Source organism: Caenorhabditis remanei, chromosome I (genome assembly GCF_010183535.1).
Source record: "Caenorhabditis remanei strain PX506 chromosome I, whole genome shotgun sequence".
In the NCBI taxonomy this organism is placed as follows: domain Eukaryota; kingdom Metazoa; phylum Nematoda; class Chromadorea; order Rhabditida; family Rhabditidae; genus Caenorhabditis; species Caenorhabditis remanei.
This window is the reverse complement of record NC_071328.1, coordinates 10,062,082-10,075,494: the sequence shown is the minus strand read 5'-3', so window position 1 is coordinate 10,075,494 and position 13,413 is coordinate 10,062,082. Positions and strand designations below refer to the sequence as shown.

Below are 13,413 nucleotides of genomic sequence, written 5' to 3'. Positions count from 1 at the left end.
GAAGACTCGAAAAACGGCGGAGGCGGGAGGTGCCGAGTGGGTAAATAGAACAAAACGCATCGGAGAAAAGCAATGAAGACGGAATGTTTTGTCGATTGTTGTTTGTTTTACTAATTTGAATTTTCAAAAATTTTTGTTTTTAATAGTCAAACATCTCTTTTCTAGAGAAGTTTCCAGTCTTGAAAAGAAGAAATGCCTTCCCTCCGATTCTTGGAAACTCGTTTTAAAAGGGACCGAATTAGTAGATATTGATATTTTCAGGATACTTTGTTTGGATCATTTTTCATTTTCGAGTTCCCACGATATCTCAGAAAATTGTAACGTCCGGATTCACGCAAGTCTCTTGAACTTTCGATACAAAACTCTTTCACAAATATTTCTAAATTCTCGTGATAACAGTTTTTCTTCATTTCTCAAAACATCTCGGTCTCTTGGCCATATCCACTCGACCCGAAACTTGAGGACGATTCTACGAAACGTCTTTTCTCTATCTTTGTTTGTTTCGAAACACTAGCCGAGAGCATTTGAAAAAAAATCCGAGCACAATGGATATAACAAGACAGATGTAGACAGAGAGGGAACAGAAATCAATTGCTTTTTTCAGAATTCAATGTGTGAATGGGCGAGAAAAGTAGATAAGATTTGGAATGCAATTATTAAAATGTATTACTTCTTTTATGAAGAAGGAAGAGATTAGACAAACTCTAGACAGATCGTTTTGATTCTCATCTTATCACAAAAAAGTATACTAGAATAAGAATGAACATTCTCCTGTTATATATTTGAATTAAAATATCAAATAGCAGTTCCGCGGAAATGTGACATGACAAAATAGGAGAATCTATACGAAAGTTGTACTGTAGCTACAGTAACCTGATATGAAGAAGGAGTTCAATAAAGAACTTTTGAAAATCAACACAACACACCTAATTGGAATTCTATTCGAGAAAAAAAGAGACTAAAACAAAGAACATGCGAAAAGGTGAATTCTTAAATGTGTAATGAAGGAGAGCCAGTTATTCAGTAAGTCGTGTTCGTAATAACCAACAATCTACTTCATTAAACTCATAAGATTCAGGAAGAATAAACAGGAAGAATAGACCGAACGAAAACATTTTCAGAACGAGAATTCACTCGTATAAGTGAAAAGAAATGTAGTTTTCTGTTTCGTATATATCACATGTTATACCATGCTTCCACACTTCCAACCACAATATTTTCCGTCTTCAACAAATTTTTGTATTTCGCAAATATACAACGTTCAGGAGAGAAGAGGCTACTACTGTAGCTGTTCAACTGTGTTTCTGAGTTTTCTGCGTGAATCTAGGAAAAGAAACTTGTAAGTGGGGAGTGTCGGTTCAGCAGCACTTCAGCAGCAAGACCCTAGGTACAGTATATTTTTGGAATTTGAATTATCTGGATCGTTGTCAACTCTTTAATCCTTTTCCAGTAGTCTATCTTCTGTTGCCCACTCCAATTTCCTTTTCGGCTCGCCGAAACTTCTTTTTATTACTACCGACTCTTTGAACTAGCCGACTTCGTTGATCCTTCTGCCTTCTGAATCTCTGTCCTGGACAAATCAGAGTATTCACGTCATTCTGGGGTCCGTTGTGGGTACACACCCCGACACAAAGAAACAATAGAGATAACATAAAGAGAGAGTGTATTCGGGAAGACCCGCTCATTTTCTTGGTCAACGCATAGGTGTGTCCGGGACAGAACGTCGAGTCGACGGGATAGAAGGGTCCGTTGACAATTAGAATGAAGAGACAGCTGGTGGATTGTAAAAGGGGATTTGAGAGCAGACATATCCGTCGACCTATGAGTAAATGACGACATACTTTTACGATTGCATAAGGGAAAGAATTATGATCCTAATGAGAAGATTAAATACTAAAGAATGAATACAAAGGGACAGTAACCAATAAGAAACAGAAGGAGTTGCTTTTCTCTGAATTGTTTTGATGAGTTGGAGAAATTAAGATAAAAACTTCTGAATACAGTACCAAGAGATTTCACTGTTTTCAATGGAAATTGTCAAATTTTTGAGCATTTCAGACAGGAATGGAACTCCAAAAAGACATCTAATTTTCGAGGTTTCTTCGATCATAGCCCCTTTCACAAATTCCTCAGTTGTAAAGGTTTTTGTACATGAAGGCGAATAAAAATTCCAAAGTGAAGTCAACTAACGTTCTCGCCAATTCAATTTTCCCGATCTTTGAATGGTTAGTCCCACAAAAATATCATGTTTGAAAAGAATTTTCTGGGATGGAAAATCAAAGTAAGAAATATTTATCCAACGCTTTTCTTTGATTTTGGGGTAAATGCTAGTGTTGAAAACAATAAGAATACCAAGTTCAAAACATTCCATTTCACTACAAAAACATCGTGTTTTTCACAATGCCATAAGTACGATTTTAACTCGAAATAAGCTACAAGACAAATACTGTATTTTTGATTTTCAAAACAAAAGTTTATTCACACATTATGTAGTACATGTACACATTTTCAGACTAGAAGTCACATAATTTTCTATGTTTTTGCGGTCAAGTTGTATTTAGATTTTCTCCGATTGTAGTGATTTTCAAGATTGGTTTCAATACGTGACAATTGCTGTGTGCTGGGGAACAATACTAATTTTGGAGTCACTTTCTTCGTTATCAATACAATTTCCACGAAACCATCACAGTGCTCCTTGGAGAAGAAAGCAAGCCGAACTCGAATTTATGTCAACAACTTTTCCGCTCAAAAAACTGTACGATGGACGTCACCATGTGGTCATCTTGACTTGAAAATGGAAAACTGATAACTCATGTTCCAGTCAGTACTAGTTGATAAGAGAGTCATTACTGAAAGTTGTTGTAATGAAGATATTCAAATGAGAGATATTCCATTCCTCTTCTTCTTTTTCTCTTTCTTTTCAATACACCGATCATATGTTTTATGAGACGACGAGAGAGCATACAACCTATGGAGGAGACGTCATCATGCGAGTGGTGGTCGACGTGAATCGGACGCGCCTGTCAAAGAAATTTACATTTGCACCGGTGTCATTCTCTTCCTCTAGCTTTCTTTTTTTGTATTATGTCGTTGTTGCATGAGACCGCCCACCGCAACGGATCCGCCCATCCAAAAAGATAGTTTAGATAAGACCCGCCCATTTGGAAAGATGCAATGAGTCGTCGTTCATTATTTATTCATCTCATATTTCTAAATGGATCTTCTGGTTGACCAGAGCATAAACCCCTCTTGACCTATAAACAGTAGGCATCCTCTCTCCTCTTTTTTCTATTTGCACGTGTAGCTTGACCGGTCCAACTGCTATATAAGCAAACAACGTCTTCTTCCTTTTCATCTGTATTCAACCTTCATAGTTTTCTGAAAGTTTCCGTTTGACCTTCCAAAGTGATTGATTGAAAACACTTCAACCACTTTGAAAACTCGCTTTCAGTTCAGTCGTTTCACTTTGAACAAGTTCAGATTACGGTAGTTCTGCAACCGACTGTCAATTACGTCTTCTAGGTCTTTTATTCGGTACTGTTCACCTTTCTGAAGGTATTCCCCGGGTCGATTTCCGTCTTCTTCTCAATTCCAGAATTCGATGAAACAATTCATTTTGGAAATCAAAAGTTCAAAAAACTTTTTTGCAAAAGAAAAACAACTGTTGAATTGTTGTGTTTACTAACTCAGCAACCAGAGACAATCTATTCCAATTATCAGGTCGTTACCTAGATTACGGTAGTTGCCTTCTCTTATTTCAAGAAAAAACATCTCATATTCTAATTACCGCATTGTTCTCACACTGTCTCCGTTTTTGTCTTTTCTCTATGTGCCTGCTCTTCTGTTCTCGCACGTGTTTCCTTTTTCAAATTTCAATGACAAGTCTTCTCTTATCACTTTTCTCCTTTCACCTCCACTTTCCCTTTTACCCTTCTTTTTTGTCTCTTATCAATTAGTCAAGTGGTTCTGCATCAGAAATAAATTTTCTATAGTTTCAGAAACTCCTAAAATGTCGAGCCCACTTGGAGTCTTCGGAGCCCTCCCAACTGACTTGCTCACCTCTCTCTGCCGTCATCTTCCGATGAGTGACGTCGTCAGTCTTTCTCAATTGGACAATGAAATGGAGAAGCATGTGAAGAGATTCATCTACAGAGAGATTAAAGCTCTTCGAGTCGAAATCAATGAAAATGGTAAAACCTATTTCATTTCTTCTCAAATAACTTATTTCATTTATTTTCAGAATCTACAATCCACTTCACATTCAAAGACAAACGGATCACTCAACTGAGCATGAGAGGATTCATTTGGGGAGAAGTGATTGAATCAGCAAAATGTGTTGAATCCCTTGAGATGATAATTAGCAAGGGAGTGTCAACATCTGATCTTTTCAATGCACTCAAGAGAGCCAGTGAGTTTCTAAAAGTAATAAAATCATTTTTCAAAAATTCCTTTCCAGAATTCTCTCTCCGATCAATCAAAATCAGAATTCCAAAAGGAGGAGACAAACTCCCAGAAAAAACTCGCGATCTGTACTCGGTTGGTATTCGAGAAGCTTGTGACCAATAGCTGAACCTCGTACATTTTCAGAGAAGCCTTGCTTTGGTGCAGAAGCATAGTGCAAGTCTTCGTTACTTGGAAATCACTGGATCAGATGGTCAACATGTGTTTTTGACAATGAATAAGGCAGGATCATCTTCTCAGATGACATATAATCAGGCAGAAAGACCACTGCCAAGTGAAGCAATCGAACACGATAAGAACCACACATTCGCCTACTCAGTCTTCCACGCTTTTCTAAATGGTTAGTTGATTGAAAATATTCCATTTTCTTAAAGATTCATTTTTTCAGCTCATTCAATCAAAGACATGACGCTTGAAATCGGAAGCAAATTCGATGCTCATCTTGCTCTCCAAAAGGCTTTCCAACTCGCCCTTCCATACTCCAGAAGAGCTATTCTGGAGAGATTGACCATTGATTTCGGAAGCTCGCTGAAGGATATCAAGGAGCAGGAAATGAAGGAAATCCTTCTTCGCCACGTGAATGCTGATCATGTAACAATCCCAAATCTCCAACACTTCCACTGCTATCTTCCACACGACGAGGTATATTGATTCATTCTAGTTCCAGATTTTAACAAAATCTATTTTCAGATCGAACTCTCGCAAGATTTCCTCACCTCATTGGATGAACCAATTAAGAAAAATAGGAAGTGCCCAACCAGTCAGCCATATAAATCCACCATCTCTCCTCGTGCTGTCAGATGTCAATAATTGTAAATTGTGAATATTTTTCTCAATGATATCTTCTGTTTTGTTCAACAAATTGTACATAATTCTAAATTGTACAAAATTGTACCAATTCACAGCTTTCTAACTTTGAGAAATTAATAAAAAAATTGTATATAATTATAACATGTTTTATATCAGAAAATAATTGAAAAAAGAAAAGATGAGAAAAAGAAGAGAAGGATGAACTGAGAATCCCGAGAAGATTTAGTTTTTTCATTATGATCGTTGAGTGTCACCGGATGTTCTCAAATTTTCAGTAAAAAACATGACCACCGGAAGGCTTTCAGAACTTAATGACGTATTATTGAAGGTGCTCTCAAGAGTGAAGAAACTCGAAACGACTGCTTTATTACACTGACAACAGCTGACACATATTGAAGACAACCGGTCAGTACTTCTCTTCCACACGTTACATCTTTTGAACGAAATGGCCGATTCTGTAGCTTCTATTGGGAACCGATATATCGATAACAATGGTATGTATATAGTTGTTTATTAATTTATAAAGTTTTGATTCAGATACTGATATGCATTTCCTCCGAACATGGGCGGTCAGAAGATGTCAACACACCGATTGGGATGTATGTGAGAGAATCCGATTATGTGAATTGAAAGAGGTAAAAACTATTAATTAAGGTTAAGACGAGGTTTATAATTGTAGGCGAGAGATAGAGCTGCTCAAATGGAGAAAACAATGAGATGGTGGTCAAGTTGTACAGCTGATTGGCGAAATCGGTGGAGGTTAGTCAATGTATGATAGATCTATTGGCTTTATCACAAAATAATTTATCTACTGAAAGTTATGAGAGGAACTTATTAACTTATTTAAAAAATGTAATATTAACTTTCAAAATATTTGATAACGAAGGTGAAGTTTTATCAGCTACTGTAACTACAGTAGCCTAAATGCCATCAAATGGATTGATTTCAAAGTGTATTTAATTATTGGATATTTCGGATATTGAGATCTCCTTGTCGTCAGTTTTCTTGGGTCATCAGAACTATATATGTTTTCTATAAATAGCAGAATATCAATTGTTCTCCTTTTCATACGAAAATAATTTGCTTTTTGATTTTCAGTGCTGTACGAGATGAAAGAAATCGAGCTCGTGAAGAAGCGGAAACACTCAGACATAATTACGATTTACTTTTGGTAATTTTACTTTTCTAGTTCCATTCAGAAACTGTTCAATTCCAGGAAGAGAAACGATCACTTGCTGAGCAACTCTATCATGTCGACTCAGAATCTGATGAGCCGAAACCAGAAATTTTGAAAACAGAAATCGATGGAACGAAAAGAAATGCGGTTGTCCAGACCATTCATTCAATACCATGTGATCCGCCTTCAATTCTCATCACCAGTTTCTCACCAGCTCAAGTCGAAGCAGTCCTACGTGAGCCAAGTGTTGATGAGTCTGTTGAAACTGTGAAATCGGACATAAATGAACAACTGAAAGCGGAGAATGAATTTCTGAAAGATCAAGCAACTGAGCTGCAGAAATATCGGGATAAAATTGAAACAGATGGCAAGACGATTGAGAATCTTCGTTTGCGTATTCAAAGTATGGAAAGAGAATTGTTGTCAGCTAAGAATTCGAAAAGGGCAAGCAGTTCTTGAGAAGATATGCACCGATCTAATTCAATCTATCATATAATTAACAAATGTTGTTAGTTAGTGTTCGACATCGAAATGACTCTATTTGTTCCCCAAATCTTTCTCATTTTGAGAATATTGAAAACAATGAAATTATCCTTCCATGTTAGAAAAACTACTCTTGAATATTGAAAAAAAAACAACAAGTGTAACGAGAAAGCAGAAATAAAAAACAATAAAATTCTTGGAATAATAGGACATTGGCAGGTTGATAAATATTATATCATTTCAAACTTGTGATGAGTACCTTATTAGAGAAACTAAAGCTAGAAGCTGATGGTAGCAATTATAGATATTGAAAGATGAATTACTTGTCGAGATGAGAAAATTACACTTATAATTCCGTATTACTAGTCTATTCGTTGCATGAGAAGATCCTTGAACGATGTATCCTATGAGGACAAGACATTGAATAGAGATGGATCTATTAACGGCTCTTCATCGGAATCAGCGACCAATACGGAAGGTTGCTATAATCATATTTATTATGCAAACTGAAAATAAAACATATAACTCACTGATTCTCTACTCAAAGAAACCTTTGTGCATGAATTAGAATCTCTCGGCTCCAAGACATCTGATTTTGATGTAGAATTCTTCTTCTTTGGATGATCTCTGAAAACTTCAAATTTGATGAAACGTTTAGAAATTATAAACACACTTTCCACCACGATATCGGTCTCCTGCACCGTCCATATCTGTATCAGAAACAGAAGGACGAAGCTCTTTTTTTTCAGATTGGTTGACTGGAGTCTCCTTACTGTTGTTTACAATCACATACTGCCATATGTGTTCCGTGAAACGATAACAAGAATAACGATCTATGTCATAGATCATTTGAACGACCAGGTATCCGTCGTTGCTGAATTTACGGCTTTATTACATTTTCAATAATTTTTAAGATACCCCAAATCATTCATTATGTAGTCGAGAGGAGCTGTTTTTCCGAGATTCAACTCGGGGTGTGGTGCGCCGCATACTTCGATAAAATACTCTTCACTCTGTAAAATGTTTATTTACAAATAGGAAGCTTATCACGGAAACAACTCACTCTGATCATTGACTTGAGTAGATACTTACGATACCAGGGAACGAAGAGAATGATTGTGTAAAAAACAGCCGAACATATGGAGATTATTGACACAAAGAAAAACCACCAATATAGAAAAAGGAAGGCCTTTGCGTTTATAAAGTTTGAAGATAGAACGCACCACGCGTTAACGTAATTAACATTATCGGGTGAATTTTTTCCGTTAGCTCCCATATGCTGAAATAAAGGGGATGGTTATCTAATAGAACATAAATTGCTGAAAAACAACTTTCATCTGCCTGGGGGTGATCAACTTTGTTCTAGGCCACTCACCATTCTGAAGACTTTACACCCAGATATTAGGGTAAATACTCCATGAAGTGGGTTCATCGATATGCCACGGTAGATGTTGGAGATGCTCTGATTTAAACATTATGTTCTGCTATGCTTTTAAACCTTACATAATAACCCCAAAACAGGTTTCCTTCACCGAAAAGATATGCCGTCATCCATAACTGAAATACGAAAATGAAGACTCTTAACCACTTCGACAGGACATAAAGGCTCATCGTTTCTGACGGTCCATACCAGGAATCCCTAAAAATCATCTCAATCATATTTTAGAATGTGGTAGAGAATGTCTGAATTACTTTTTTATTTTTATCCATTCGTGTACTTGTGACGCTTGTTTCGTGTTACGCCAGCCTTCCATTAGCACAAGAGGGCCTTCCTTTTCCTCTTGTTCACCAACTTGATATAATTCCAGACATGCGAAAATATCGACACCACTAAAACTTCCCAATCCGATGAACTTCCAAAAGAAAACAGGAATTAGGCAAAGCATTAGATGAAGTATTGGTAGAAAGGGTACCCACTGTAACACAGGGATGTTATGTTATTCGAAACTTGAGATACCATATAAAAGTCCGAAGTTCCAGATATCGCATTTACGGTCATGGTTCCTTTGTTATATCCTCGATCGATCACTTGAGTGATATGAATACTCTCTCTATTTCCATAGTAGCACATGTCAGTAAAATAATCAACAGAGGAACTGGGCCAATCTTTAGGCACTTGGCAAACTATGGGACTCCCAAACAACGGCTTAGACGCTAGCAGCACGCACAAAAATGCAAGGATGGAAATTGTTGTGGAGTGCAACAACTGTTCGGTTCCACTTTCCAATCCGGGAATATGTTTTAATGGATTTGTGAAAGACTCGACAGCCTTTTTTGTCATCTAAAAGGACAAATTACATACTTTTATAATATTATCGGCAAGTACGAGAGTGGAAACTCCAGATATTCCAAAAAATCAAACCACAAAGCGAAATTGTATACATACATTCCAGAAAATTAGATCATGTGAACCAAACTTTCAAGAAATTACAGCCGAATTGATTCAAAATAGCAAAACAATGATAAAGGTTAGAAATAGAACCAAAAGATTAGAAACTATGGAACACGAAAGTGAGTAAAGTAAAAAATAGGATGCAATAAAATATATTATTCGTAACTCTTGAGATTCTTTCCAGGTGCCGGAGTGTAACGATCATGATGCGAGGACGATGGACTACATGATGGCTGTAAATATCTGTATTTCAAAATTTCGGAGCAAAAAACCTACCGAAGAGTTGGACAGCAAGGGCTTCGAGAAGTCACCATCGGCCATTATCATATGCTTGTTTTTCTTCAAGTCGTCTCTAATAAATCAGCAATAAGTATAATGCACTTCTCTCGAACAAAAATCTTACTTTTTTCTGTAAGGGTCGATCTGGCCATCAAATTGTCTTCGGTTGCTCTCACAAATTACTTTGATCTCTTCTTCAAGTTTCTTTGGTAAAACTATCTTATAGAGTGAATTCAAGAAAAACCGTATTTTCACAACACTCAAGGGGACACTGGCACATTGAAGAAGAAGGTATCCATCGTTGCCCATGTAGTCAACAAAATGGTCTAGAGGATCACTATGTCCATGATTAATTGTAGATTGTGCTCTTTGAGCGTCCTCCAGGAAAAACTCCAGTGTGGGTAAAAGAGACTTTGTAGCGTAGCGCTGATACTTCGGAAGCAGTAGCATGAGCGTGAACTGGACAGCTGAGATTATGCTCACCAGCATAGCGAGAACGTACCACCAATAGAGAAATAAGAATACCTTCGCATTCACGAAATTTTGCGGGAGAATGCATCGCATTGTGAATTCATTGACCACTGCTCCTGTTTGCTGTCATAGAAGAATAAGATTTATTAATGCATTTAAAAGTGTGTCTTACAGTTCGATGCGTCTTACACCCAACGATTTGGGGAAATACTCCAGTGTAAAGATTTTTGTACGCTCCATTCAGCAACTCGTAAGATATCTGAAGTTTTTTTAAATTTTTGGAATGTTTTTTGCATATATTACTCACGTGAACTCCCCATAAGAGCTCGCCGGATGCATAAATATTCGCCATCATATAAAACTGGAGAAGCAAAGAAGCAAACGTCATCCATTTCATAGCTACGTATATCAACATAGTGGTATGCATTCCCCAACGCTCGCGTTTTTTTAGTTCTAGCCACCGTAGAGTGTCACGAGCATCTACTTTATAGTCAGAGTCGTTCGAGTCCATTTTATCATCTTTTTTCTTAGAAGCTAATGAGCGGATGATTGACGCGAAATCGTCGCCGTAAAAGAAGTGAAGCCCAAAGAATTTCCAGACTAAAGCTGGAGTCAGACACATAGCCACTTGCAAAAATATAATGAATGGAGTCCACTGAAACAATAAAGAAAATTGACAATTTATGTTTTCTTCAAGAAAAACCTGATAGTATGTGACAGCAACTTCTTCTCTGGTGATATAATTTACATTCATTGTGCCCTTGTTCGATGAGCGCCTTATCGACCTAGAAATAACGGCATATATATAAAGTAGGAAATGTGTATTTACGGCTGCATTGGAGAAATTCGAAGCTTATCTTGATAAAAGCAGAAGTCATGGAAGTAATTTGTGGAGGAATCGGGTGTTTCAGGGAGCACCAGGCATGTGATTGGCTGTCCGAACATCATATTTGAAGTCACCAGAAATCCGAAGAATATGAGTATCTGGATTGTAGTTGTGTGAACAATTTTCTCGGCGCCATTATCCCACTCATGAAGCTGTAGAAACGGTCTAATTAATTTGTCCACCGCCGAAAAACCCATCTGAAAAAACAAAATGAGTAATTCAATACTACAAATTTAGACGTTCTTTAAACGTTTTCCTTTTTTATCGCAAAAAAATAAACAGCAGAATAGTAAATGAAATTTTCAAGCACAGACCACTTGATGTGCAGGTTTTGGATACCGTAATCCACCCGGAAGTTCAAAAATTTCCTGTTGCTTTTATTTATAAAACCGTATATTTATATTATTTATACGAATGGAACTTTTTTTAGATGATTTTTTTACAACAACATGTTAAGTACTAAAAATTGTATTTCATTTAATTGTAATATGAAGCATGCCATTTAGTTGATTATTGCAAACTCGGCCAGACCCCGCCTGGCCAAGTTTTTGGTTCAATATTTGAAAAATTCAAAATTTTCAGAATTTCCGTAAATATTTTTGCAAAAAAAAGTCGGATACCCGACTACGTTTTCGAATTTCAATAAAAAGTAGGACATAGTTCGCCGGATTTGACTACTTTTCGTAAAATTCCAACAAAAAAAATAATTCCAATGTTTTTGTAAAGAAAACGGGCACATTTTTCGAATCCGTGTTGCGATTCCGCATATTTGATTTAGTTCTATATTAATCTGCTCATCATATTTTTTGTTTGAATACATGTCTGTAGAGATTTTTTCTTGTTTGTCTTTTTTCGCCACGATTTTAGATTTTCTAGTTAACATATCCTACGTTCTTGTATATCTTTTTCTGGCCTACTAACGTCTCTGAATGTCCTGCCAATTTGGAGGTATGCAAAAACCTTTATTCCATGCTAAACAAGGCGTTATTCTGTCCGCAGTTTTCCGTAGAGTGTTCGCGTACCATTCCCGCGCGAACCAAAAGTTTTCAAAGTGCAAATATTTTTCCTCTTCGTCCTTTCCCGAAAGGTTCCCTCAAATTTAATTTTAAATTTTAGAATCGTACAATGGAAAGCGATCTCTCGGGAATTTCCAATGAAAATCAAATCTCGTGGTTTGGATTCTCAGCAATTTCGTTCAGCGATTGTGGTATGTTGTTTATAATTGTTTCTGAAAGATTGTTCTTATCTTTACCTTCAGTGTTCAACGCCTACGTCGACACATGGAAAGAAGTATGCAACGAAGAGTTCAAGCATTCATTGAAAAATGTGAGTGATAGTTTTGAATATAGTTCTTGATGTTCATATTCAGATGACCGATAGAGATCGTCTTGTACTCCTCACGTTCCCATTTACCGACAAAACTGTCGAAAAATCGTTTAAAATGATGAAGGTTAGTTCCATATACTCAAAAAAAAGCATTTAATGATTGTTTCAGAGATACTGCGTCACCGAGATCTTCAAAATTCCAACCACGGTCACACTACCAGAATGTGTGAGAAATTTGAGAGTTGTTAAAACGTAATCTTTTTTTTTGCAGAAAAAAATGCTACTCGCTTCTACAAAAGATACTAAAAATCAATCAAAAGCAGAAAAGGAATTCGCAGCAAAGCTGGAAAGAATTCGATTGGTGAGTTGTTCATTAAAGACTAAACTCTTCTCGGTTCTAGTGAAACAAAGATAGCTTAAAGTGAAAAGAAGCATATAATTCCACAATCAACTTTCAGCTTCGTATCAAAATATCCCAAAAACAAAACGAGATCGAATCGATAAACGAAGCGACTGAAGTGTTGCATATTATGGAGAAAGGTCAGGAACATCTCATTAAGCAGAGTAAAGTAGTTCCTAAGAGCCCGAATCGCTTGATGTCTCCTGTATAATTGAGTCAATCTCTTCTCTTGTAAATATCATAATTTCCTTTAATCTCGATCATCGGCTTCAAATTATTAATGTTCTTTCTTTTCTTATAACATTTACCGGGGAGTTTATTTAAATAAAGTGGAGTGTAAGGAAATTATAACTTTTTGGATCACAAGCAGCAGCAACAGAATATAGCCATACAGCATGCACCAGCACAACAGTCGCTAAAAGGTGATTTTTCAGAACAACTAGAAAAAAAAGAAAAAATAAACTGACTCGGCTCTAGAACCTCCTTGATGTACTATAACTGGACCAGGTTGTTGGACACAAGGTTGAACGTAAGCAGGTTGACCGTAGGCTGGAGCCCCATATGGTGAAGCATGAACAACTGTTGGAGTATATCCTGGTGCGTACATTATAAATTTTGAAAATACTAGTAATGAAGAAAATTGAATTTTCTCACGTTTTATTGGACGAACTGTATGAACATTCAAATTTTAAAAAAAGTGTTGTAAGTATTACAGAACACAAGATCAT

General features: G+C 36.7%; 6 protein-coding genes across 6 annotated transcripts; 3 read left to right on the top strand and 3 right to left on the bottom strand.

The window, feature by feature from the left end:
* Positions 1–4,009: 4,009 nt before the first annotated feature.
* On the top strand, positions 4,010–5,271 carry GCK72_002150 (uncharacterized protein; the record flags this gene model as incomplete). Its single annotated transcript, XM_003114898.1, has 6 exons — positions 4,010–4,190; positions 4,241–4,408; positions 4,457–4,536; positions 4,588–4,801; positions 4,850–5,103; positions 5,152–5,271. 6 exons carry the CDS (start codon positions 4,010–4,012, stop codon positions 5,269–5,271), a joined length of 1,017 nt encoding a protein of 338 aa, XP_003114946.1.
* Positions 5,272–5,716: 445 nt separating this feature from the next.
* GCK72_002149 (uncharacterized protein) lies at positions 5,717–6,907 on the top strand (the record flags this gene model as incomplete). Its single annotated transcript, XM_003114991.1, has 5 exons — positions 5,717–5,765; positions 5,809–5,906; positions 5,951–6,030; positions 6,370–6,442; positions 6,488–6,907. 5 exons carry the CDS (start codon positions 5,717–5,719, stop codon positions 6,905–6,907), a joined length of 720 nt encoding a protein of 239 aa, XP_003115039.1.
* Positions 6,908–7,335: 428 nt separating this feature from the next.
* Positions 7,336–8,003, bottom strand: GCK72_002148 (uncharacterized protein; the record flags this gene model as incomplete). Its single annotated transcript, XM_003114978.2, has 5 exons — positions 7,336–7,413; positions 7,462–7,558; positions 7,605–7,805; positions 7,850–7,944; positions 7,995–8,003. The coding sequence occupies 5 exons, from the start codon at positions 8,001–8,003 to the stop codon at positions 7,336–7,338; spliced, it is 480 nt and encodes a 159-aa protein (XP_003115026.2).
* An 813-nt stretch (positions 8,004–8,816) lies between these two features.
* GCK72_002147 (uncharacterized protein) lies at positions 8,817–9,212 on the bottom strand (the record flags this gene model as incomplete). Its single annotated transcript, XM_053723283.1, has 1 exon — positions 8,817–9,212. The coding sequence occupies one exon, from the start codon at positions 9,210–9,212 to the stop codon at positions 8,817–8,819; it is 396 nt and encodes a 131-aa protein (XP_053591928.1).
* A 266-nt stretch (positions 9,213–9,478) lies between these two features.
* On the bottom strand, positions 9,479–13,292 carry GCK72_002145 (uncharacterized protein; the record flags this gene model as incomplete). Its single annotated transcript, XM_053723282.1, has 8 exons — positions 9,479–9,556; positions 9,600–9,675; positions 9,727–10,196; positions 10,246–10,332; positions 10,381–10,728; positions 10,777–10,858; positions 10,903–11,156; positions 13,185–13,292. The coding sequence occupies 8 exons, from the start codon at positions 13,290–13,292 to the stop codon at positions 9,479–9,481; spliced, it is 1,503 nt and encodes a 500-aa protein (XP_053591927.1).
* GCK72_002146 (uncharacterized protein) lies at positions 12,085–12,896 on the top strand (the record flags this gene model as incomplete). Its single annotated transcript, XM_003115049.2, has 6 exons — positions 12,085–12,166; positions 12,218–12,285; positions 12,329–12,409; positions 12,455–12,511; positions 12,557–12,646; positions 12,744–12,896. 6 exons carry the CDS (start codon positions 12,085–12,087, stop codon positions 12,894–12,896), a joined length of 531 nt encoding a protein of 176 aa, XP_003115097.1.
* Positions 13,293–13,413: the final 121 nt, after the last annotated feature.